The sequence below is a fragment of the Lactuca virosa genome, chromosome 9 (assembly GCF_052849685.1).
Source record: "Lactuca virosa cultivar CGN04683 chromosome 9, Lactuca_virosa_CGN04683_v6, whole genome shotgun sequence".
Lineage (NCBI taxonomy): Eukaryota > Viridiplantae > Streptophyta > Magnoliopsida > Asterales > Asteraceae > Lactuca > Lactuca virosa.
In genome coordinates, this window is record NC_136434.1 from 114,543,010 (window position 1) to 114,570,973 (window position 27,964).

The following is a 27,964-nucleotide window of genomic DNA, read 5'->3' on the forward strand; positions in this document are numbered from 1 at the left end:
TTATGTGCATTGTGTTAAATGTATGCTATGTGTTATATAGACCGGACCAGAGGGTCCAACGACTTATGAGGCCAGAGGGTCCTCGATTAGACCGGACCGGAGGGTCTAACGATTTAGACCGGACCGGAGGGTCCAACGAGCTAGACCGGACCGGAGGGTCCAACGAGCTACGGGACTGGAGGGTCCCGCTGAGACACATTGACTAGAGGGTCATACCGAGTTATAGCCTCGAGTGGCCTATGTGCTGTATGTGGTATTTTGGGGAACTCACTAAGCATTTATGCTTACCGTGTTATGTGATATGTGTTTCAGGTACCAGCGAGGATCGCGGGTAGGCGCCGGAATGATCTGTACACACTGATAGAGTATTATGTATTATGTATTTGAGGTTCTGGGATATGTTTTACTGAGATAACATTTGATACATTTGAGTTTTGAGATTACTTTATGAGATATGTTATGTTTTAAAAATGAAAAATTGTTTTGAAAATTTACGTCGTTACAAGTTGGTATCAGAGCCTTGGTTTGAGGGATTCGGATGCACCTCCGGGCGTATCTGAACTCAAACTGAGGATTTGAGAAAATTTTTCATAAAAGAAACAATTTTTCTAAAAGAGTAAAAGATTTTTGAGAAAAGCAAAACGAAGCAGTGTGTACGATCAGCCAGCGCCCGAACGGTGATTTCCCAAAATACCCTTACATTATGTGTTATGAGATATTATGTGATATGCTATGCATGCTAGAGTAGGCTAGGTATTCATATCTAGGACTAGAGTGGCCTGATTTGTGATGCCTTAGCCTAGGAGATTACTGCTACTATGAGTTACTTCGAGAGTGAGTAGGTAGCAGCGAGGAGCTTATGAGTGGTCTACTGGAGGGTAGCCTGTGTTCAGTGAGATATAGTGTACTTGTGATCTAGGATCCTAGGAGGAGGACTTGGGGTGAATACTAATGCGGTGTGGAAGGTAGTATAGGGCCCGTACTACTGGAAACACCGGATCAGTGAGCAGTCCAAATAAGAATCCTTAGGGTACTAAGGAACAAGTAGGGTTGAGTATCGAGTGCGAGTATACTCGAGCGAGTCTCTGATTTCTTTTGTGTTGTGTTTCAGAGACATCATGGTTGGGACACGCCACACACCAGAGGGCAGCAGCGTTAGCGACGAGGAGATTCGTCGGATGATTCACGACGAGGTGGCCGCGGCGATCCGGGAGGCCATCCCGGAGATGTTTGGGTCTTTAAAGACCACGCTGATTGAGACGTTTGACGAGAGATATGATGTCGTTACTGAGGCGGCTGCTGCTGCAGCTACTGCAGCTGTCGCTGCCACGAGGCCATAGGGGGGTGACTCGTTGCTATACCGAGAGTTCAGCAACACGAAGCCACCAGAGTTTGATGGGACTCAGGATCCGATAGCCGCGATGAGGTGGATATCTGACATTGAGGGATGCTTCTAGACCTGCTCTTGTCCGGAGCATCTGAGGGTACGGTTCGCGCTGAACCAGCTTCGCTTGGGAGCGAAGGACTGGTGAAAGTTTGTGACAGCTGATTTCACTTCTGCAGAGATTACAGCGGTGACCTAGGGAGAGGTTCACCACCATGTTCCGAGATGAGTATGTTCCCCCGGTGGAGAGGGAACGGTTAGCACAGGAGTTCTTGTCCCTCAAGTAGGGGACGGAGTCCGTGACTGTGATTACACGGATGTTTCATGAGAGGGCGTTGTTTTGCCCTGAGCACGTGTCTACCGAGCAGGCACGTATGAGCCGATATATGAGCATACTGAGGAGAGACATTCGTGAGTTTGTGGCGAACTCGACATACCGGACATTTTCCGAGCTCCAGGAAAATGCCCGAAAGAGGGAGATTGAGCTAGAGACTCAGGCCAGGGAGGAGGCCGAGTCTCAAAGGAGGGACAAGCGACCAGTACAGTCACAGCCGGTAGCCAAGCGGGCAAAGCCCGCTGATTCGAGATCTGGGGGACAGAGGGGCCGCACTTGTGGGAAGTGCGGCAAGACCCATGAGGGAGTATGCAGGGCAGGGGTGTGCTACAAGTGTGGCAAGGAGGGGCATTTCGCGAGGGATTGCCCCAAGGGGTTTGCAGTTTTCTTTCACTGCAACCAGACTGGCCATCGGAAGGCCGAGTGCCCACAGCTACTTCAGGGATTAGCACAGGGATTTGCACCTGCTGCTAGAGCTACCGAGGCCCGGCCAGCGAAGGTCGAGGCACCGAAGGCTCGCGGGAGAGCCTTTCAGTTGACAGCGGAGGAGGTCCGCGCAACGCCCGATGTCGTGGCGGGTATGTATTCTTTTATTTACTTATACTGAGTTTGAGATATTGTGCTTATATTGTGGTATGCATAGGTACTTTTTTTATGAGTTCTGTACCTGCTTTGGTGTTATTTGACTCGGGTGCGAGTCGATCTTTCGTGTCATTAGCGTTTAGCCAGCACATCAGTATCCGACGAGAGGTGTTGAGTCGACCTCTACGAGTTTCTATAGCTGACGAGCGAGCGGTTTATGCTACTGATGTGATTCGAGGATGTGTACTCGAGATTTTCGGTGTTGAGTTCCCGATAGATCTGGTACCGACTGCGATGGGGGATGTCTGTGTCATCGTGGGCATGGACTGGTTGAGCCGATTTGGAGCTGTTATAGACTGCGAGCGACAGTTGGTGACCATGCGAGACCCTAGTGGGGGAGTACTTACGGTGTATGGAGAGGGTACCCGATCTGGGTCAACATTTTGTTCGGCTGCCAGAGCGAGACAGAGTCTACAGCAGGGTCGTAGAGGGTTTGTAGCCTATGTGATGGATACACGAGTTGCCGCAGAGAGGCCGAGTTCTGTCGGTGAGGTACCGATAGTGCGAGAGTTTCCGGATGTTTTCCCCGAGGAGTTGCCGGGTGTGCCTCCCGAGAGTCAGGTGGAGTTCCGCATCGATTTGGTTCCGGGGGCAGCGCCTATTGCCAAGGCACCCTATCGCCTTGCGCCACCGGAGATGCTGGAGTTATCCTCACAACTTCAGGAGCTGTTGGGGAAGGGATTCATCCGACCGAGTAGCTCGCCGTGGGGAGCGCCGATCCTTTTCGTCAAGAAAAAGGATGGTTCACACCGGATGTGCATTGATTACCGGGAGTTGAACAAGTTGACGGTCAAGAACCGTTATCCACTGCCGAGAATCGACGATCTGTTCGATCAGTTGCAGGGAGCGTCTTGGTTTTCCAATATGGACTTGAGGTCTGGATATCACCAGATGAGGGTGCGTGATGACGATATCTAGAAGACGGCGTTCAGGACTCGTTATGGGCATTAAAGTTCGTGGTGATGCCTTTTAGGCTCACCAATGCACCAGCAGCGTTCATGGATCTCATGAACCGAGTATGTAGGCCGATGTTGGATCGATCGGTAATTGTGTTCATCGACGATATTCTAGTGTATTCGAGATCCAGAGAGTAGCATGAGGAGCATCTGAGGGAGATCCTTGGAGTGTTGAGATCGGAGAGGCTTTATGCCAATTTCTCCAAGTGTGATTTTTGGTTACGAGAGGTCCATTTCTTGGGACATCTCGTTAATCAGAATGGGATATTGGTCGATCCGGCCAAGATTGAGGCTGTCATGAGTTGGGAGGTTCCAAGATCCCCCACCGAGATCAGGAGTTTTCTGGGGTTGGTCGGCTACTATCGGAGATTTATCAGAGATTTCTCCAAGATTGTCGTTCCCCTCACCAGATTGACCCGGAAGGGCGTTGCTTTTACTTGGGATCCCGAGCAGCAGACCTCGTTTGAGACTCTTCGCCAGAGATTATGCGAAGCCCCGGTGTTATTCCTTCGGGAGGGAATGGAGGATTTTGTGGTGTATTGTGATGCGTCTATATCGGGGTTGGGTGCGGTGCTTATGCAGAGAGGGCACGTGATAACATACGCATCGAGGCAGCTGAGGCCTCATGAGACGAGGTATCCCACCCACGATTTGGAGTTGGGGGCAGTGGTGTTCACCCTCAAGATATGGCACCATTATTTGTATGGGGTTCGGTGTACCATATACACGGACCACAAGAGTTTGAAGTATCTGATGGATCGGCCCAACCTGAATATGCGCTAGAGGAGATGGTTGGATGTGGTAAAGGATTACTATTGTGAGATTATGTACCACCCGGGCAAGGCTAACGTGGTAGCCGATGCTCTGAGCCACAGGGCGGACAGTGCCCCGATTCGAGATATATGTATGAGGATGACGGTGATGACTCCGGTGTTGGATACCATTCGAGAGGCCCATGCAGAGGCTGTTAGACCGGAGAACCGCAAGAGAGAGCGTGTGATTGGGCAGGTATCCGAGTTTGTTACTGATAGTCGAGGGCTTATGACCTTTCATGGTCGGATTTGGGTGCCGTTTATGGGCGGGGAACGTAGCATACTGATGGAGGAGGCGCACAGATCGATATTCTCGATCCATCCCCGGGCCACTAAGATGTATTTGGACCTGAAGAGAGATTATTGGTGGCCCTGTATGAAGAGGGATGTTGCGTGGGTAGTAGAGAGGTGCTTGACCTGTCGTCGGGTTAAGGCTGAGCACCAGCATCTGCATGGAAAGTTGCAACCACTAGAGGTTCCCCAGTGGAAGTAGGAACAGATTTCCATGGACTTCATCACCAAATTGCCGAGGACCGCGAGGACTGGAGGGTCCCGCTGAGACACATTGACCAGAGGGTCATACCGAGTTATAGCCTCGAGTGGCCTATGTGCTGTATGTGGTATTTTAGGGAACTCACTAAGCATTTATGCTTACCGTGTTATGTGATATGTGTTTCAGGTACCAGCGAGGATCGCGGGAAGGCGCCGACATGATCTGTACACACTGATAGAGTATTATGTATTATGTATTTGAGGTTCTGGGATATGTTTTACTGAGATAACATTTGATACATTTGAGTTTTGAGATTGCTTTATGAGATATGTTATGTTTTAAAAATGAAAAATTGTTTTGAAAATTTACGTCGTTACATTGAAAATACCTGAAAACCAGGGTGTTACATATTTGGAGCAGTGGACTTCAAGGACGAAGTCTTATTCAAGTGGGGGAGAATTGTAAAACTTGAATTTGGTAAGTTTTGCATTTAACCTCTTTTATCTAAAAAGTTTGGAATTTGGTCCTTAAGCTAGTAGGTGGGGCGTAGTAGGTGGTACGTTTAGCGTACTAGCCTAATGCATGACCGTGCATCTCATCCACGTACGTTGGACGTATGTGGAGTACGCATGGCGTACGTGAGCATTAATGAAACCCTAATTTTTAGGGGTTGCACCCTATTTAAAGCTTATGATAGCCTCATTTGGTCATGTTTAGCCAGCCTCCACATTTCTTTGTCAAGCAATCGAAACCCTAGTGTGTGTTTGTGATTTTTGAGCCTTAAAGAGTGTTTGTTGGTGATTTATGAAGGAGAAGAAGAAGAGGACCATTTGGAGAAGTGCCTTGAGCTTGAAGATCTGGGGTTAGCTCATCATTTGCAATCTTTTTGAGGTAAAAATCTCATATATTGATGATCCATGATGCTAGATCTAGTTATGTTGTAATTTTATGCTTTTTGAGTCCTTGGAGTGGTTGATGAGCTTCTTGACTCACTCCAAAAGTTATGGGGTTAGATCTAGGCTTCTTTTGGTCCCCTTATTCATAAAAATGAAAGCTTTATGATGTATCTTGGATCATGCATGTGTTAAAACCTTGGTTAAGTCCTTTTTGAGCTCTTGACCTCCATTAAGACATGCATGTATGTAAAGTTTCCAACTTTACGTGAAAAGTCACCGTAAGGAATCAGATATGAGAGTTTGGATTGAAGTCTCAATATATTAAGTGCTTAATGAAGTGGGGTGGTTAACTGGGGAATACACTGGGCGTACCAAGCTGGTACGCTGCGTGTACTAGCCCCAGAGGGTGTACGCTAAGCGTACGAGCTGAGTACGCCCCATATACTCAGCAGGTGGGCTTCAGATTTTAGGCTTCTCAGTTTTGGGCCCTTATTTGGACCTTAGGAGATTAGGGTCTTGTTCGGCCATCAGGTTTCTATATTTGGGCTAGTGATATTATTATTGGTTCTTTTGGTTGAAGGCCCACGAAGGGATTTGGGCCCAATTTGGAAGATTGAGCGATAATTGGGCTTTGGGTGACCATCTTTCGAGTTGGGCCTTTTTGAGTAGTTGGTTTGGGCCTTGGCCTTGGGCCAAGTTAGGTAAATGGTAAAATGGTCTTTTACCCTAGTTAAGACTCTTAGTTATGGGTTGGAATCCAATTATTAAATTGGATATTATTTTATGATGATAGTGCGGGGATTTTCGGACCAACAACAAAAGATTTATTTGTGAGATTCAGCAGTCTGAGGTGAGTTTCCTCACTGTGTTTAGCGAGTCGAAGGCACCAATTATGGCCCTTGGTTGTAACATCCTGTTTCGGATCGTCTGAGATTAGGGTTTGTGGGCTGCAACCCGGGCATGAGGAAGTCTCGGAGTTGCGACGAGCTGCTGGAAGCGTAGAGCATCTCGACACCTTTCCGTGGGTATGAGGTTCATTGGAATCGGAGTTATATCGAGGAAGCTATGGAAGTTTGAAGTTTTGGCAGGATAAGTCCCTCATTTGAGAAAGGTGGCAGCTGAGTACGCTGGGCGTACGTGTGTGTACGCTTAGCGTACTCATGTGCCTGATTTTTAAGCGGAGCCAGCTAGTATGCTGGGCGTACCAGAGGGTACGCTGGGCGTACTAGGCACATAGTGGAAACCCTAACTTTGGATGTGTCCCTATATAAAGAATGAGATGGCCTCATTCCTGGCCACCATCCTCAGTTAATAAACCCTCTAAAACCCTAATCATTCGTTCATGGAGCTTGTGGGTGCATTTGAGAGCCTTAAGTGATTTTGTGAGTTCTTGGAGTAAACAAGGAGCTTTAGAGAAGAAGGAGTGAGAAGTCCAGGCCTTGGATCTGAGCATATCTGAGTTGGAAGCTTCATATTGAGGTATAAAGCTTCAAGCTTTCTCACTCTTTTGTTTTGAGCATCATATTAGAGTATTTTAGGGTTTTGTCCCAAAAGGTGGAGACTTTATGAGATGTTGAGCTCCAGAGACTTTGATCAACCCCCTTTGAGTGTAATTAGTGGTGTGATGTCATAAAAATCCAATCTTGGACATTGGAATCAAGCCATGCATGACTTATGAGCTTTTGAGATAAGAGAGTGAATGTTTTGGGTGTTTGTGACCATTTCAGCCATGCAAAGGCTTAAAGTCACTGACTTTATGGAGTAAGAGCCATTAGGGAGTCCAGATCTGGGATTTGAGTTAACGTCTCAACTGATTAAGACCAAATGAGTATAAAGAGTGAATCTGGGGAGTAGGCTGAGCGTAATTCCAATACGCCCCGCATACTGCCCCAGTGTCCCCGATGGCCAATCTGGATTCGTGAGTACACTAAACGTACCAAGAGAGGTACGCCCCACGTAACCTCACTGTGGACTTTTGGGCTAAGTCTAATTTTGGGCCTTGAGTGTTGGGCCTGGAGTTTGGGCTTGTTGCAATAGAGTTTTGGACCAGAGGATTATATATATATATATATATATATATATATATATATATATATATATATATATATATATATATATATATATATATATATATATATATATATATATATATGTGTGTGTGTGTGTGTGCTTTGGGCCCTTGAGTTTGGCTTGCCATTTAGATTTGAAAGTTGGGCCTCAGGAGAGCCCATTTGTTATTGGGCCTTGGTGGGCCCAATGGGTTTTAGGTTATTGATGGGCTGGTTAGTGGTCTACCTTTAGATCTAATGAGTGAGAGTTTGGACTTAGTTCCTAATTGGGTTAATTGTGGGTGTGGCTCAGAGTTAGAGGTCGGTGCATAGCAGCATCATTTATAGGGGTTGTTCATCATCCGAGGCGAGTCTTCTCACTATCCTTTACCATGAGTGGTATCTATGTGTGACCGAGGGTCTTATGTGTTTATATTGAGTACTGTGATATCCTGCATTATGTCTATGTGATTTATGATGTGTATTATTCTGAGCTTACTGAGTTAGGACCGGAGGGTCCACCCGAGTTGTGGAACCGGAGGGTCCCACTGAGACACATTGACCGGAGGGTCTTATGGAGTTATAGCCTCGAGTGGCTAATGAGATGTGTGTGGTATTTTGGGGAACTCACTAAGCTTCGTGCTTACCGTGTTATGTGATATGTGTTTCAGGTTTTCTCAGGATCGCGGGAAGGCGCCGGCTTGATTGTACACACCAAAGAAAGAGTTATGTTTTGAGGATCCTAGAGTCTTAATTAAACAATTATGGAGTTGCGATTTGTAAATTAAATAAATGAGATTTTTGGGAAATGAGTTATGAGAATTATGTGATTTAAATGAAAATTTTGTTTGAAAATTTACAGTGTTACAATGGTTTATTATGTTAGGATGCTAGATGTATGTGTGACTCTTGCATGTGTATGCATTGGTATGTATACCGAACGAGGCTCGATGCCAAGCGAAACCCGATGATTGTATTGTATGCTACTGTCTTTGTGATTATCGCATGTGTTAGTATGATTATGTGTTTATATGCTCATATGTGTACTGGGCGGAGCCCGATGTCAGGCGAGGCCTGATGATTGATAAATCTGTAAACCAAGCGGGGCTCGATGTCGGAGGAGGCTTGAGGCTGGGTGGGACTCGATGTCAGGCGGGCCCTGATGAAGGGAGGGGGCCCAGTACGTGTTTATTATGTTTGGTATGTGGTATTTTGGGGAAATCACTAATGTTTGTGCTTACGGTTTTCAGTTTATGTTTTGGGTACTTCTGGTTCAAAAGGGAAGAGCCCGGGATGATTGCAGATCACACACCACCTCATTCCGCATTTTGTGATTTACTCTGATATTTTGTGATGTAGTGATACACTTTGGTCTATCTTGGTTGTATGACAATGTTTTGGATTACCATTTTATTTATTTTAAAATGAAATTTTTGGGTCATATTTTTGGGATGTTACAAGGCCCTTATGCATAAGAACTACACCTAACCCTGTGATCGAAGCATCACAATAAACCACGAAATTGTCCATGCCCTTAGGTCAAAATCGGAGCCTCGCATAACTTCTGTCTCAAAGTTTCAAATGCCTCCTACTGCTCAGGCGCCCAACGGAAAGTGACAATCTTCTTTGTCAGGTTGGTCAATGAAACTACGATCCTAGAGAAGTTCTTGATGAACCTCCGATAATACCCTGCTAACCTAAGGAAGCTCTGAATCTCAGATGGATATCTTGGTACCTCCCACTACATCATGACCTCGACCTTGATCGGGTCGACCAATATCCCCTTTTGATTGACAAGGTGCCCTATAAACTGCACCTCGTGCAACTAGAACTCACACTTGGAGAATTTGTCATAAAGCCTCTCCCTCCTTAGAGTCTCCAGAACCTCTCGAAGATGATCCTCATGTTGCTCCTTGGTCTTAGAATAGACCAAAATATCATCAATAAATACAATGACAAACCAATCCAGCATCGGTCTACACACACGGTTCATGAGGTCCATGAACGCGGCTTGATCATTGGTGAGCCTAAAAGGCATCACCACGAACTCGTAATGACCATAACAAGTTCTGAAAGAAATCTTCTTGTAACACCCGGTGTCGAATAGTTTCACTGTACGGGGTCGTGGCCCAATTATCAGTCATCATAAGGCTTTGGGTCTTGGGGAAGGAAGGATGTGGCCCTTCTATGATGCGAGTGTTATGGTTTAAGTGATCCAAGTGTTTGATGGTGTTTTCGGAGTCCAAGGGTATAATTGTAATTTGATAACTCGATCTTTTATGAATTTTGGGTTATTTTTTGGGGAGTTTTAAGGCCATGGTGTGTTGTTAGAAGCGTAGGGCTCCTCATCACCATTCCGTGAATATAAAGTTTGTTGGAAACGGGCTTATAACGAAGAAGTTATGGTAGTTTGAAGTTTTGGCAAGTTTGGTCCACAGTGGAATAAATTGGTAGATTAGTCCCATGTGTTGAGCTAATGGACGCGTGGGTGGACCAGGTACGCCCAACGTACCTAATAGTACGCCCCGCGTATTGGTCAGAGTGTCAAACCTTATTTTTAGGGTTTGAGCATTATATAAACATCATTATAACCTCAAGATTCCCTCATTTATCAGCCTCCATTGTTCTAAAACCCTGATTTCGAACCCTAGCCTCCTCCAAGAGTGTTGTGAGCTCTTTGTGTGCATCTTTAGTGGGTTTTGGTGATTATTCAAGGAACGGAACTTGATGCAAGGTGGTGGATCGAAGGAAGGCTTGTAGATCTGGACTCTCTTATTCATTTCCAGCTCATTAGAGGTATAAAGCTCTAACCTTGCTCATTTTGAAACCTAGATCTAGTATTATATGAGTTTTGGTCCTATTTTGGCCTCATGGGTGAGATCTAGTGGTTTTCCACCACTCCAGGAGCTTTGAGTTACTACTCTTAGTATCTCTACGGTTATTAGTTCATAAAAATGCTTGCTTGATGTTTAAGGATGGACCATGCAAGTTTTAAGGTGGTTTTTATGGGTCTTAAAGGATTAATTTGCATGATTAGGCCTCATTAAGACATGCAAACTGATAAAGGTGCCAACTTTATTAGTTAAGGGCTTATTTCGAAGGTTTCATAAGGTTTTGGGGCAGTGGCGGTCCGTCTTAGGCATGGCCTCCCCGCTTTTTGGTGTTTCTAATACCTGTAAATACCCATCAATCTGATATTCAATAAAAAAAATAGTAGAATGACATCTTTGCCCCCCCCCCCCCCCCCCCCCCGGTTTCCAGATCATGTGATATAATATAGATAGAAATACCCGGTGACAAAATTTTAGGAAGATCACAAACGAAATCAAAACAACCTTGTTTATTTAGGTTTCTATAAAATAAGGAAACTTAATATGTATTAAATTCTATATAAACCCACGATCTAATCAAGATTACAACAATTTAGCCCAAGTTTGAGTTAAGAAAACTAAAAAGCTTAAACCTAAATCAAAAGTTTATTCCGGCCACCAGAATACTTTTTCTCGTAACAAACCCGAAGAACATCGTCTCCCATTAAGACCATTGCTGTTGTGTACTCTTTTCTGATCGCCGGATTGTTCACGCCATTGGTATCATACGCTCTTTCTCCTATTCGCTTGTCGCCGAAGCCGTTGACATTTGTTTGTTGAAACTTGGTCTTCGCCGTCCGCCGACCGTCGTGCGGTTGGGTGTTCTTCGCTACTCCGCTGGTGGTCTTTGTTCTCTATTCTCATTATCCGGTACATAGTTTTGTTCCTTTGTTTTTCTTTATATATCTATTAATTTGTTTTCTCTCACTAGGGAGTAATGTCAAGGCGAAAAGTAGAAAATGTGAGTTGCACTCTTGTAGAGCCTTTATTATGAATTACGACTACACACTTCTTTGACATTATGACATAGTATATATTCAATTAAAACATGTAAAAGTATATATAGATTACTTTATATTTATTAGTTTATTATTAATTCTAAAGTATCTGTTTATTTGCATAGATTCGTACATGTTGAACAGATGAATTATAATATACAAAACTATATATATTACTTTATACTTATTAGGTGAATTGATAATTTATTTGTATATAATTTTGATGAACTGTGGTATCTATTTGCATATGTGGTATATATATGCAGTTAATATTATCTTTTTAAAATAAAAGCTTTAATTATTTATTGCTATTTTATATTGATTGTTATTAAATTTGGTTGTGTAGTAGATATCAACATGAAAAAACAACCAACTATTGATGGATTTTTTAAAAGAAAACACTTAAGTTTCACTCAAGATTCCGAATTGTGTCAATGGTTGATAAAGACTAGAAGAGTAGCGAACTTTCATCTTATTTATCGAGTAGTTAGTCTCATACTTACTCTTCCAGTTTCTACTGCTACAACATAGAGATCATTTTCAGCAATGAACCTCATTAAAACAAGGTTACAGAATAAAATGAAAGACGAGTTTTTGAATGACTCATTGGTTTTGCACTTCGAAAGAGAACTTGCTGAAAAGATTAGTTTAGAGACAATTGTAGAAGATTTAAAAATAAACAAAAGATCGTCGTGTTCCACTTTGATAAACGATTTAACAATCTTTATATTAGTTTTCTTGTTTAAACTTTTGATGTCATAATTTTGAACTAAATAAAATTTGTTTATATAGTTTAATTATGAAGTCTTAATTCCGCCCCCCTTAGTTGTAGTGCTTGTGTTCCGCCCCTATTTTGAGGCCAAGTGCTTAAGGGATTAAGTCATGAATCAAGTTTGGATAAGTCGCGTCTACGTCCAGCGTAGATTATAGTACGACCCGCGTACTGAGGGATTTGGTAGTACGCCCAGCGTACCCGTTGAAAACTTTTTTTGAACATTTTGGAAAGTTTGTTACGTTTTTAAGTCATTTTTTCATTTACATAAAGTACTTGGTTACCAAAAGGTTTTATTTGAACACATGTGTACTTCGTTGATATTTTTGTGTACAAATAGTTTATTTTAATGGTATTTTTTGGATTAAAAAAACAACGGTATTTTTTGAACATTTTGGATACGAGGTAACTTGATGGTTACCTACAATATCCGGTTCAATGGTATTTTGTATACTAAAAAAAGACAATGAATCGTTTTTATATATTTTTAAAACTTCGTTGTATTTTCTTTTATTCTAATATTCTGTCACAGTCATTAACTTGAAGTCATTAACTTGAAAAGGCTGAATTATATATAAAATTAAGTTGAAAACCAGTCAAAACTAACAAACTGAAAGTGTCGTTACTCTGTCACAATCATTGTTGAGAAACCTTTTAAAACACTGGGTCATCACTTAAACACGTGTTTTAACTTTTAACTTAATATTTACATAAAATTAACATAGACTAAAATTAAACGACACAAAAGATGTGAAACATGAACTCTACTTTTTTCTTTTCATATTACATCAATCATACAAAATTTCTTTGTTTTTCTTTTACCGCTTTATATCTTTACTACAAGTAACAAAAACCAAGATACCATAAGAAACTGATATAAATTTAATTTATACATATTTTTATTTATTATACAACTTTATTCTTCTTTTAATCTCTTTCTCCAGCTCCTCCATTCCTCCCACTTCTTCTAACTCCTACACAAACAAAATTAAATGATAGATAAACAATCAAATATTAACTAACACAACCAAAAATTAAAAAAATCCAAATCTTTCCAGAACATATACCTTAGGTCCCAAAAACAAACCATAAGGTACACCATTGAATTTTTCTGTGTGATGCAACTGAAAAACAAAACATGAAATAATAAATATATTATAATTGATTTAAATATAAGTATAAAAATATTAATAGGATGAATGAATTGTGATCACATGTTGTTTACCTGATGAGCAGCTGCAACTCTTCGAAGGTAGGGGACATTTGCAATGGGACCCACTTGGAATCTCTTATGAACAAGGCCATCGTGGACGAACATGTACGCCATTCCAAACACCGTTATCCCAAGCCCCTACGATTTCGATTCCATTCCGACCATTAATTAAATTATTGATTTTTTTCGTAACTTTTTAAGGATCTTTACGTTGTATTCAACAGTAACTATCGGCCATTAATAGCATGTCAATTTTAATACCCAGACAAAATCAAAATACGATCAATCTAGAAGATGATGATGATGATGAATCTGAGACTTACAGCGCCGAAACAGAGACCGGGAAATATTCCTTTGTGGAAGAAGCCGTAGTTCAGTAACGCAATCGCCGGAACGGCGTTTATAATCGCGAACACGTCGTTGAGCTCGAAGGGGCCTTCTCGGGGTTTATGGTGTGACTGCAAAGTTCAATCAACGGAATTGGATTCATTGATTTGCGGATTTTGATCCCTTGATTGGGGGAAAGTTTGTGGGAATCCAGATTAAATAAAGAAACAATGGAAGATGAAAGATTAATTTAATCAATCGAAGATTCAATTTGAAGTCAAAGACAAAATCTGTTTTGTTTTGTGGGTCTGGGATATGTTAATTACCTCATGCATGTGCCATAAAGAAGCATGCCATAGAGCTTCATGCGCCCATCTCGCCCAATACTCCATTCCTACCTGTTATTAACCAATTCATCCAATTTTATATAATCCCTAATTCGAACTCATACAGATGTGTATATATTTAGATTCATGGATAATGAGAGAGAGAGAGAGAGATAAGTGATTACCGCAGCGCCAACAGAGAGAGCAAATGTCCCAAACATCTCCACAAAAGGAACATCTCCACCCTGTAAGAACCGATTTAGTTTTGCCCAAAATAGGATTTGGTAATTTTGGTTGCAGATGATTGCAAAGTCAATATATGTAGTGAAACATACCTCCATTTGCCATGAAAACCTGTAATAAACAGCCATAACAGCCATGGAAGTAATCCCAAAAGTAGACATGATAGCTGCGACAAGGTAAGTAAAGCGTTCGGACTTCTTCCTAGCCATTTTTTCCTCTACGACGCGGTTACTAGTACTACTCAACATCACCTGAGTTATTTCCTCATCTGAACCCTCGCCGCCGCTAGGTCCAGGATTGTTACCACTGCCGTTGTCCTCAACAATTTGGGTCTCTAACTTCTGGTCTCCGGCAACGAAACAGACTGTCAACCTAGGCGTCCGTCGGAACCGAACAATCGGGTCAAAGTTTCTGATAGAGGATGGAAATTGAGAGGTTCTAGATGTGGGTTTTTGACCTAGGAACGGCATTCGGGTTAAACGGAAGGAGCGTGAACTGGAAGCGACGGCGATTGCTGTTGCCGCCATTGACGTCCAAGAGGAGTGCAGGCAAAGGGTTCTCTGAGGTGTAATGTTTGTTGGATGGGTGAGAGATGAGGAAAGTGAATTGGGTGGAGGAAGAAGACGAATAGAAGGGCGTCTTGAGGAAAATGTATAGAAATTCGAAGGCGGTAGAAGGAAGTGGTGGTGGAGAAGGGATGAAGACCACATGTTAGCTTCTGTGTGAAGAAGGGCCCCTTAAATACTCACCACCAACTTGATTGCACTACTTCGTTTTGTATTGGGCTCTTTTTGTTGTTGTTGTATTTTTTTTTTTTTCCTCTTTTTAAAAACAAAAATTGAGAGTTAAAATATTTAATTTATTTTAATACTTGTATCAAAGTTGAATATTTATCTTAACGAGAAGAAAACGAAATATGATACGTAGTACGATAGAGTGGAATCCTGGGCAAAACTTGAATATTTCTGATATCGTTGGATTAAGAAGTCGTTTGGTAAATTAATCATTATATTCCATGTTGTATTTAATTACTAGATCATTAAGTTAGGTTTTCTGGTAGGCCTGACTAAACTAATAAATGAAAGATTATTGTCATAAAAGTCTCATAGTTTACCATTCGTTTCTAATTTACCTTAACATTTTTTTTTTTTAATTTTAGAAGGTTACCAACATATTATCGCCTACATTGTGGTTTTTGCTTACTTAGAATACATATGTGTCATGTTTTAGCTGACGTGACATGTTGACTTAGCTTGCTACGTTAGCGTTTCTATTATTACCATTAAATCATCACAGTTGACACTTTCATTTCTAAAATACCTTAACATTTTTTTTATTCTTTTGCACATCATCATTTCTACTTAGAAAATAAAAAAATCTTGAAGACTCGAACTTGTAACACCAAGTTTCAGGTATATTCTTCTTTAATTGTTATGGCATTCAAATTCAAAGAAAAGATTTTTCGGGGCCACGGCGTGGTGATGTATCTCCAACAATGTGGCATTGGCCGATGAAATCGCACATCTTAATTGGGCGTCGCGGCGTGACAATATATTGATCACAACGTGACATCTTGTTTATGCTAAACCCTAATTCTAGGGTTTGTGCCTCTATTTAAAGAAAGTGAGGGCCGGGTTTCCACACCCTCAGCCTCCATCACCTTCATTTCACTCCCTCAAGAAAACCCTAGCCTCCTTTTGACATTCGTGAGCTCTTGGTGTGTTTTTTGTGTCTTAAAGAAGAAGATCTCGTCAACACCTATATGTCGATATAAAGACAGTCGAGAACGGATACCATATGTAACATACACGTTCGGTTATCGTGTTATATAATTTTAAAAGTGAATAATATTATGAAATATTATATAATTATGAGTATTGAGTTCTAACAGATAGTTTTTACTAGAAATGAAGTAAAACTATGTTTAGAATCATCCAGAATGTTTTGGAAGTCTTATGAGATTCCGAACATTAGGCAAAATATCGAAATTTAACGAAAATATAAAATTTGAAATAAGTAAAATTTTATTATGGAGAGTTGTAAAGAATCACGTTAGAAACATTTAGGCGAAAACCTCATCGAAATCCGAGTTATAACGAAGAAGTTATGACTAATCGAAGATCCGCGACAAAACCAGCACGGCGCCGAATGACGTAAAAAGTGAGTTTTTGATAAACTACTTTTTAGCCTTGGTGATCTAAATGAAAGTCGTAGTATTCGTTAAATCGAGAAGTTCGATAAAAAGAACACCAAAATCTGACTTCGTATGAGGAAGTTATAATTTTTCTAAGTTTCAGCTTAGCAGTAGACAGCTAAAAACTCGAATTTTAGATCGAGTGATTTCTAGCCGAAACAACCTAAACGAGAATTGAAGATCTCGTCAATAGTAGTACAACGGTAAAAAGACTGACGAAAACGGACGTCGGGTGAAGAAGTTATGAATTTTTAACGGATTTTCCTGTCCCGGTCTGTTAAAAATAATAATATTAAAAATAAAGTCAAAATTAGCCGACAAAGTCTAAACGAAAGTCGTAGAGCATAATTTTCCCTACACGTGCATATAAAGAACGTCAAAAACGGATCTCGTATGAGAAAGTTGTGGATTTTAGAAGATTGGGGCACAATTTTCGAGAATTTTCGCATGAATAGTGCCGGCCACGTGACCTCGCATGAACAGTAGCCGCGTGTCGCTTCCGGATTCGACCGAAGTTGCAGCCAACCGGCGTCCGACGCCGCCTCGCCCCGTGTCGCGTCCGAGCTCGCACAGGTGTCGCATACGTGGCCTGCAACGTGTCCGACACGTGTCTCTCCCTCGCTGCTGCTGACTCGCCCTTCTGATCGGCCGACTTCGGATCTCACCCTATAAATAGGAGGGCTGCGAACCCTCCCGAGTAAAATGGGAAATTAGCCATTTTCACCCCCTTTTTAATATTTTTATTATTTTGACATCCCCCGAAGCCCCGATATCATTTTTAACACCCGAAACACGCCCCGAAGTGCCCGTGAAGCCCGAGAAATTTATCTTTTCGGTTTGAAGCTCTACCTTTGCAGAGCCCGGTTTTTCAATAAATCTCCCGGTTTTCAACGAATAAAGTCATATTTAGAGCCGAAATGCTGCACAAATTATTATTTTGACCCCCGGTTATTTCAAGGTGAGTTTAATATATAGGAACAATTGTATGTTATGTGTTATATGTGCTATATGCTTTTCCATGTTATCATCTCGTGTTATTATTTCTGCTATTTTTATAGCAAGGCTATACCTCTGACTACGAAGTGTATGACATAGGCATCACTTGGGTATTGGTATGTACCGTTGACCATGAAGTGTATGACATAGGCATCACTTTGGCTTCGGCAGTATGCTAAGATAAGGCTAAAAGCCTGAATATTCTAGCAAAATGATATTCCTGAGTATTTTCTATGCCACTTGTGCTGAAACTTTATTGATTGTATATCAAGTATGGAAATTGTTATGTCTCATTGATTGATATGGAAAGCTTTTCGCATTATTCACATATGCATTTGTTGTTCCTTGTTCCTCCTTGCTTCTGCCATATTGAAGTGTATATATGACATAACGTTATATTGTATCTATTGTTGAACTCACTAAGTGTCACACCCTCAAAACCAAATGAACGGCGGAAACGTTCTGGGGTGGAGGACGTCATGTACAGTATCACAACAATGCAAGTAGTAAACAAGCAACAACATCATCCATTGCATTAATAATATAATTTCATACCAGTGTGTTCCGTTAAGTTTTAAAGACACCAAAACAATATACATCAAAAATATAAGATGAGTCTTGAACGAGCTCCATCTTCTCAAAACCTGGCTCCGGTACCTGTCTACTGGTGACCTGAGAATACAAGTTATTTTGAAAGAGTTTATCAGCTTTAGAGCTGGTGAGTTCATAAGTATATTAGTGTCTGTGTTTGTATGAAAGCATTTGTAAGATGTTTTGTAAGATGTACTGTGTGTTTGTAAAAGTTTTGTATTTGTTTGAACTATCCTAGAAAACCCTATGTTTCCTACTAAAAGTAGCCTTCTACCAAGGCATCTAGTGTCTGTGTGTGTATCCTTTGTAAAAGTGAGTATTTTCCCAAATCCGACTACCATTAACCAAAAATATAGTTTTTGCATTATTGTTTATTGTGTGAAATCACAAAGTAAAATGTAAAGGGAAAATGTTATAGTACTTTAATGTAGTATTATGAAACTACTGCTGTACTAACTACCTTAAGCCAATTGTATATTTTAAGGTAACATGTGATCGGCCTGTATCTTGCTACCGACTCAATAGTAAAGTGACAATGTAAGATGCCACAAAAATGACGTTTGGCACCCGTAGACTTGCAAGTCCCACTGTAGCGAGCAGCAAGGTGTAGGATAGTCAATCCAGTATAGATCTATACACAAACTCATACGCTCCCCAATTAAGGAGATTCTGATACAAAAACAGTCATGGCAGGTAGTGCCATGCCCTGTTTAATGGCTCACATAAATGTATTAATGTAAATGTTATGTGAATTGTGTGCTAGCTGTATTGTGTGTTCTTTCTCTGTCTAGCCTGTATGTTTGTTTCTCATCACTCTGTTTCATGTTTGTTTCTCATTATAGTATGTATTGACTCATGTATGAACTGAATCATTGTATGTTTCATCGTTCTAGTAATAGTATCTTCCTAAACTACCCCTATGGTAGCTTACTAGCAATGTATGAACATGTTTGTATACCCTTGCTACCCAAGGGCATGGACTTGAATGAAGGAAAACCTTTTATATCTATATACATATACATAATATATAACTAGGATTCAAACGACCCTCGGACAACTAACCTTGATACCCTAAGACCACAATCAAACAAGAACAGCAAGCAGGGTAGACTAGTAGTCCTAAGTCCTTTCAATCCTACTTATATAACTATATCTATATAGATACACAGAATATAAGTTTAAAAGAGTTTAAGTAAAAGTATTTGATAAGTAAAAGAGTTTGTAAAGTAGTTTGAGGTAAAACAGTTTGATAAACAGTTTGAAAAGTAAGAAAACCATTTGTTTGGTAGTTATTAATCACATGTGATTGATATAATAACTATAATTGTTCAACTTGTATTCCCCCCCCCATAAAATCATTTAAAAACATTTAAAAGGTTAATTAAGGGGTATGAACTCACCTGTAGTTGGTGGTTTGGATGAACTGAAGAAATAGGATTGCTAGGTGTCAAGTGAAGACTTGTACACACACAATGATCCTATTTAACATATAAATACAACATATATGTATCTAATTAGCCTTTAAACAACTAATTAGCAAAGTTAAGACATCCTAAGACAAGTTAAACACCTTATATAAGTGTTATAAGTCTCAAGGAATGCATCTAAGTGTTGTAGAACAATGCTATAGGGTTTAGGGTTCAAAAGAAACCCTAACTTGAGTTTACGGTTTTGTGACCTCAACCCAATGGGTTTACGGTCGTAAACCCTAGAGTTTACGGCCGTAAACTCCCCCTCTTTTGACCATTTGTTGATTTGAAGGTTTCTAAGTCCATTGAAGTGTTTCCACTTGAAGTATAAGCCTAAGGAAGAAGCTAGGGCACCATTCCACTCCTATTTGGAGTTTACGGCCCAAAGACCACATCCATTTGGGTTTATGGTCGTAAACCCTTATGGATGTTGGTATTTTGATGATTTCAAGTCCTTAACACATCAAGGTAAGGATCCAAGTTAGTTACCTAGGCTTAGGAAGGGACTAGGGACATTTTGGTCCCTTAAAATGGGTTTACGGTTCAAGAATGTTCTTGGACCGTAAACACCATTTTCTTGGTGTTTCTTGGATGTTTTTATGTTATAATGAAGTATAGCAAGCTTAAACACACTCTAGGATAGAAGTACTTACTATATGGAAGCTTGAAATGAGCCAAAATGCCAAGAACACTAGTGTGTGTTCTTGGTGTTCTTGGTGAAAATGGAAGAATCAACCTTTTGGAATGATTTCACGGTTAGAAAGGTGTTAAAACACTAGATTAAGTGATCTACTAACTTGAAATGGTTGAAAACACTTACTAGATCGAGATCTAGAATAAATCCCGGGATGATACTTGAGAGGATTTGCTTTTGTTCTTGAGAAATTTGGAAAAATGACATAAAATGACAAGTGTCATATATATACTCCAAATTTCTGGGTTTTTGGCTGAAACTATTTTATTCCGGCAGCAAACTCCAATTTCTTGAAGTTTAGGAATAACAGTGTTGCACTATAACCCTAGGGCATCCTCTCTCCTGGTATCTCCTAAAGTGTAAATCCTAAAATAATCAAACTTAATCCAAAAGTCTGAAAATTTAACTGTAACTGATTTGACTTCTATTGAATTGACATGTTGTATAGAATAGAAATTTTGGGTTGTCACACTAAGCGTCACCGCTTACCCCTCTCTATGTTTAACAATTACAGGAGATAAATAAGCAGTATGATAGTATACTGTTGGAAGATTTAGAATAGTTTGTAATAGTACTTTTGTACTTCAGTTTATGTTTGTATAAAATTACAATATCCTGGGTAGTTATGTAAAATATTAAAACTTAGTCGGTTTGTATCCAGTCCTTTGTAATTAAATTATCAAAGTAAAATATTATATATGAATATGCATGTAGCATGTTTTTGGAGTAACAATATTCTGAAGTATGAAAGTTTGGGTCTTTCAGAAATACGAAAGTTTAGAAAGGGGTTCTTTCACTCATGGTATCAGAGCGGTGGTTTAAGTGAACTAAATTCCACGGATTGGTATTTAGACTTAAACCGTCAGAAGTTCAATATATGAACAGATTCATTAGGAATATATGGATACAAACCATAGGAAAGACTTAAGTAAATTATTAGGTAATAATAAATACTAATATTCTAAAATACTATATTGCTCCAAATTTTCAGAAGAATGGATGAACAGGATGGTAGCCATACCCTTAAGGTGGGTGGAGGTCCTCAACCTGGTGAAGTAAATACTCCAGTATCCCCTCGAGAGGAGCGACTCTTAGGTAAACTTACTGGTATAATTCGACAGACTCTTGAAGAACACAAGAAGAATAATGATAAAGGCAAAGAGAAAGCCACTGGAGAATTTTCAAAAGGAGAGGTGAAGTGTCCCTCGTTCAAAAATTTCAAGAGTAGTGGGGCTACGTGTGACAACCATCAAATTTCGGTCAAGTCAAAGTCAAACAAAGTCAACAAGTTAAACCGGTCAACTCCATTAACCCTTGTATGTTAGGGTTTACGTTATGTAATCACTGTACAATTCGCTATTTTAATGAGAAAACATCATTTGGAAAGTTCATGTGTTTGATATTCCTTAGCCTTAACAGTGCTAAACAACGAACCAAAGCGATAAAACACTATTGCCCAATCATCGGGATTGTGTAGGACACTAAATCATGGCTTAACGGGGTCTATGGACCTTGCGTTGCGAAGCCGGACACTCAAAAAGATCACAAACGAAACCTCTCGCAATCTCATTCAAACCCTACTCAAGATTACTTGACGCTAATAGGATCGAAACTCATACACTACGATATAAATTGACGTTAATAGCAACATAGTATAGTACAACGTTATAACTATAATCAAATTAAATTATGATACCATATTAAAATCAAATCAAAGTATAATGCTCTAATTAAATTTAAAAGAATCAAACTTGAATGCTATAATTAAACTTCAAATCAAAGTAGATTGTTATAATCAAATAATAACTCATCTTTTATAAAACTCCATTTTTATAAACTTTACATTAAATTTTATAAAACTCTATTTTTATAAACTTTACTTTAAATTTTATAAAACTCTTATATTAATTATGTAAAAGATGCTTGTGTTAGTGGGAAATTATGAAGACCACCAAAAGCAAAAAGATTATTCCCATGGTCTCCCACTCTCACCTCCCATCCACTTTCCTTTCCTTTTTCTCTCAACACATTATTCTCTTCACCACTTAAGCCTTCTCTAATCTTTCTCTCACTCTCAATCTCGAAATTTCCTCCAAGAAATACTCATATTCCATCCAAGAACAATCTATTATACTCAAATCTTCATCCCTCTTGAAGCATTCATCAAGGTATGTTGTTAAAAGTTTCAAATTCATACAAGAAACAAATTAAATCCACCAAAATATCTAAAACTCATTTTATGCATAAACCTGATTTTTCTCAGAATACCATCAATAAAATAAGAAGTTCTGGAAATTTTCAGAAAATAACTTATTTTTATTGAATTACTATAATTATTGCAATAAAGTAGGGCAATAATTCACATAAAATACTTTTTGCATTCAATAAATTCTGAGAAAATTCTGGGATGACCTATATATTGATTAAACATAATTTATGAAGTTTCATGCATTTATATTACTGTTTACTATTATTTATGATTTTATTGATTAATTAATAATGAAATATATAAAAAATACTTCCCATAGTCACAAATATCTGAAACTTATACACTGGGCTCTATATCATGTTATAAAACTATGGTTAAGTTTACAGAATTTTTGGGAATCATTTACTATTTTTCTCGAATTTTGTTGTTGTTTAATCATTAAAGTATTAATAAATACTAAAACAGTTCAGAAAAATATAAAAATTTTACAGTAATTAATATCGTATGATATAATGATTTCCTAATAATTTCATAATTTTTCAATTCTGTTTACTATTTAAAACCATTTTCCTAAGTATTTAAGCATGTAAAAATGCATTTTAATGATTATTTCATATAAATAATTGTTAAAATCTGTAAATAATTATAATTGGGCAAATTATTATTTTAATAAGAAATTATTAAAATCTGACCTAAATTGAAAATATAAATTAATTATGCAAAGTAATTAATTCAATTTAAAATTCATTTAACAAATGAATACCTTAATATTATAATCAAAATGAATTATTGTTAATTCATCTAATATAAGAATATGTGTCTAATTATTTGTATTAGTACTCTATTCTCGTTTAGCAGTTCCTAAACCAAAACTATTAATTATATTAGGTTCTACGCCATTTTGACCCGAACCGTCTATCGTACGACACACGCATTTCGTTTTGGGACTAATGTGAGTAATCTACCCCATATTTTATAATTTTCAATACTTTTGGGGTGTATCATGTGGTTCTAATATGTTCCAACTTCATTTTATTGTTTTATCACAATTGAGACATTGTTGGGACATTTATACGTGAGTCATTAATTGTATAACTATTGTTTGTTTACGCTACATGTACTTGTAGTGCATTACCATTTTTAGTCTAATCTCCATGACTATGCCCGTATTCTTGAGGTACGTTATGGACAATAATAGCGCTATTGGGTTGACCACCCCGCCTTGGGACGCTAAGGTGATTGATCGTACGTGGTTGAGTGTGTATGATGATTAGATGCTCCATCCTATATATATTTATATATATATATATATATATATATATATATATATATATATATATATATATATATACATATGTATATATAAGGTGAGGACTTATTGTTGTTGTTATCATTTGTTAATCAAATTTTGATTTATAAACCGTTATCTCAAATACAATTGTTTGCCGACTTCAAAAGAAAACAAATTTCCAATTATAAAGGTTTCAACTTCACAATTTTCTCTACTAAAATTAGATTACTCACCAACTCTCGTAGTTGACCTGTTTTTACCCATGATGCAGATTTGAAGAATGAAGTTGATGAAAAATAGGTTGTGCCTTAGAAATCCACAAGACTATTTAAATTTGATGTAATAAATGTTGTTCGTATTTGGATTTGTATTTGTATGTTGTGGATCTTGTTTGCATACTTAGTACTTAATTGAATCTAATCATATTATAACATAGTTGTCATGAGACTTTGAACAATATATCACGCCTCGATCGATTCCGACAAGGATCGGGGTGTGACAGATTGGTATCAGAGCCCTTGACTATAGGGAATTAGGTTAATTGCCTTGACCTAGTCTATAGCCTCTAGGGTCCTCTCATATGCTAGTTTATAAAATGCACACACAACTGCATGCAATTCACACTTAGAAAATCCTAGGAATACCTTTGTGTGTTAATTGCTCCCTTATGTGCATACGTATTACTCCTAACACTTATATGTGTGCATACACTTGTGAATATTCTCCACTTTCTCTTAAAATCACACACATACTCAAGTTGTTTAACAAAATGTATATACATATATGTATTCCTTAGAGCTCATAGGAAATTCAAAGTCATCCACTCTAGTTGGGTAGGATCATAGTAATGGACGCGTAGTAACTGGAAGGGGGAGGTGCCGGTAGCCCGAAAGTCCTGACTAGGTAAGCATTCGTATACATCCTAATCAACCGAGGGACCAGTTTGCTTATCTGGGGACCAAAGGCGAGAGTTCCCAAACCTATAGGCCAAAGCGCGTCATTCACATTACTCTTGAGCCATCAAAATACCCGACCTTATCAAACGTATCCGAAAGGATACACTCCAAAATGGCCAACTCATTGGACTATTAAGTTCCCTAATGGGTCTAGAAGTGGGAAAGACATGTGAAAACTTAGTTTTGTGGGGGCCCACGCAAGTGCTACATGTTTCACATTTAGTAACCATGGAAAGCCCAAAAGGTGCCCAACACTCCTAACCATGACCCAACAAGTGTTTTACAATTATTTTACCCAACAAGGTCTAAAAAAATTTATTTCCATAATCAATTTACAAATAACTCACAAGTCCATATGCGTGTTTCTCGTAGTTGACTTGTTCCTTGTTTGGTTGTGGACTTAGGGTAGACTCATTAGGATCAACAGTCTAATAAAATTTTAATTACACGTAACTGGGGGCATGTCGAGTGAATCTTAGGAGTGGATCAGACATGGAACAAATAACAAGATTATAATCAAGTTATTCCTACTAAATTCATAAGTCTATTTATATAGACCTCTAGTATAGAGTCGTCGGCGTAGTCGTGTCGGCAATCTAGAATATGGCTAAATACATAATACAAACTATAATGCCCAAATTATACAAAATTTTCTGCATAAAAAAAATCAATAGACAAACAAACACAATGAAACTAAAAAGGGTATCAAACTATCAAGAGAAAAACACATACAATGTAGATTAAAATCCACTAATTATAACAAAATGGCTAAAAGAAAAGGTAAGGACTAAGGATTGTTAAGTCCTCTCTTCTTATAAATAGCTTTGAAGCAAACTTGCCTAAGCTTCTTTGTTCTTTCTGTCAATTCCATACCTGGCAATTTCTCCATCATCTTCTTGTGCCCTGCTAACGTCTCTACCTCCTCCTTTAATCCCAACTCCTAGTTTTTTTAGGTAGATGCAATATATTTTTCGTGTGAGTTCACAAAATTTACAATGAGTTAAGTTTATGTAAATATAAATCAGAAATCGTAGTAAAACAATTGATTCGATGTGGCATATGCCTAGGGCCTATGTTTATGTTATAAAGAAACTAATAATTAAAATTTTAGAAAATACCAAAACTACTTTGGTTACCAAGTGCATGCATACATGCATGAGTAATGTATAGAAGGTTATTATCGTAGTTTACCTTGGCATTTTGAATGAGGGATTGAAGGCTCTTAAGTTTTCTATGAGGCCATCTGTTTATGTTTAGCTCTCTGCATCTTTTCTTCAACAATGTTAACCCTATCCCTAGTTCCTTTGCTGCCATGATTATCGGCATCTCAAAGTACTTCACTATCTCTTCAAACTCCAATGGTCTCAATCTCTTTGCCACCTTCCGGCCACCGTGATCAGTGGTGGCAGCACTAGAACTACATGTAGCCTCACCACCGGATTTACAGTCTTCACTGAAACTAACCAATGGTAAATTACCATCCTCCCAACAATCCCATAAGCTTATGTCTTTAAGGGGATCTAAATCGTGAAACTCATTTCTAGAAATGATGTTTTGATCTTTGTTAAGTACTGTGGAAACGTTCTGATCGAGCACTTCATGCAATTTTTCCGACAACTCGTAATCATGATGGTCGAGCATGTCACCACTGCAAAAATCCAAAAAAAAAAAAAACTCAAGATAATCAAATCCAACACGATGAAAGACTCTTTTTGATCACTACAAATCCAAACCATGTTTTGATCAATGTCGACAAAATCACTTTTCTGTGCGAAAGATGGTGTAATGAGTAACGTTTATATATATACCTGAAAAGATCTTGATGATCAAAGTACTGAAACCAATCGAGGTCATCTATGGGGTTTTGATGATCTGCAGGTGGATCCATTGGTGAGGGAGAAGTTAAAAGTTGCGGTAAGAATGTGATGATTTATATAAGTGAAGTGGGAGAAGTAATTAATAACAAATAAAGAGGAAATGAATATATATGGTCTTTGAGCTGTAACCTTCTTCTTCAATTCACACACATATACGTATATGTTGCCGCAAATTATGACTTATGTGCCTCATGCATTTAATACATCACATGCCTACCGCATATTCTTGACTTTGAAGCTACGTACCAGTTTCAAATTTCCCCAGTAGCACACTTTTCATTAGAAAGTACTTCAAGTCTTCACACATGAACCAGTTAGAAAGTACTCCAAATCTTCACACACGAACCAATTAGAAAGTACTCCAAGTCTTCACACATGCAAATTATGACTTGTGTGTCGCTATAGGTAACTAATAAAACTTTATTTTTTAACCCCTTAAATATCAGTACAAGCTTCTAACCTCGACGTTTAAATTCAAAATTTCTTTTTATTACTAAAACTAGCATCGATTCAAGTATATAAACCATGAATCTTGAGAACACGGCAAAACCCAAATAAGTCTTATCATCTATGTAAAAAAAAACTCAGGGTTTTTACTAGTAAATCTATCAGTGGCGGAGCTTGAACAATTAACTTGGGGGGGGGGGGGGGCAAAAATATTATAAACTGAAATTAACATTAAAAAAAACAGATTGTTTTCTACAAATAAACACCAAAAACACCTAGAAAAAGAATTACAACTCAGCCCGACAGCCTTTAATGTCTTTAAAAACAGATTATGAATGATATATTAGTAAGCAGACAACAATTTCTCTTTCAATGTTTTCATCTTTCCCATGATTATATCTAGAAAATTCAAAATGAAGGAACAATTGATCCAATCAAAACAAAATCAAATTCAAAATTAGAACAATAACCAATAACTCATTTAACAATAACCAAATCAATCTTTGTTGTCACTTTTCAGTTTTGTTTGAAGCTGACAAGCTGTTAAGCATAACCAAATCAACAACCAAATCTATAAGTTCATAACTTATAAATCAAATTGGCAAATCGCCAAATCGCAAATGACAACCAAATTAAAAGGAAACTCAGTAAGACAGTAGTAACGCATAAATAGGCAACAAATTGACAGAAAACAGCAGCAGCAGTGCAATACGCCAACACCAACAATCAACAATCTTACAATCAGAAAAGAAAGAACATCTGAACAGGATTTGGGTCTCGGGATTACATACCTGATTTCTGTGAAGTGTGAATAGGGACTTGGGCACTTGGCGATGACGATTGGCGAGAGTGAGACCAGGCGACTGACTTGGCGAGACAGCGACAAACGAACAGCAGGCGAGATAGGCAGCGAATTGGGAAAATGG

General features: G+C 38.8%; 1 protein-coding gene across 1 annotated transcript; it reads right to left on the reverse strand.

Annotated features, from left to right (window-relative positions):
• Positions 1–12,956: 12,956 nt before the first annotated feature.
• On the reverse strand, positions 12,957–15,056 carry LOC145136837 (beta-carotene hydroxylase 2, chloroplastic-like). Its single transcript, XM_079070947.1, has 7 exons — positions 14,407–15,056; positions 14,257–14,316; positions 14,072–14,143; positions 13,742–13,876; positions 13,431–13,556; positions 13,273–13,329; positions 12,957–13,179 (listed from the first exon to the last, which is right to left on the reverse strand). Exons 1-7 carry the CDS (start codon positions 15,022–15,024, stop codon positions 13,105–13,107), a joined length of 1,143 nt encoding a protein of 380 aa, XP_078927073.1. The 5' UTR covers positions 15,025–15,056; the 3' UTR covers positions 12,957–13,104.
• Between the last annotated feature and the right edge of the window lie 12,908 nt (positions 15,057–27,964).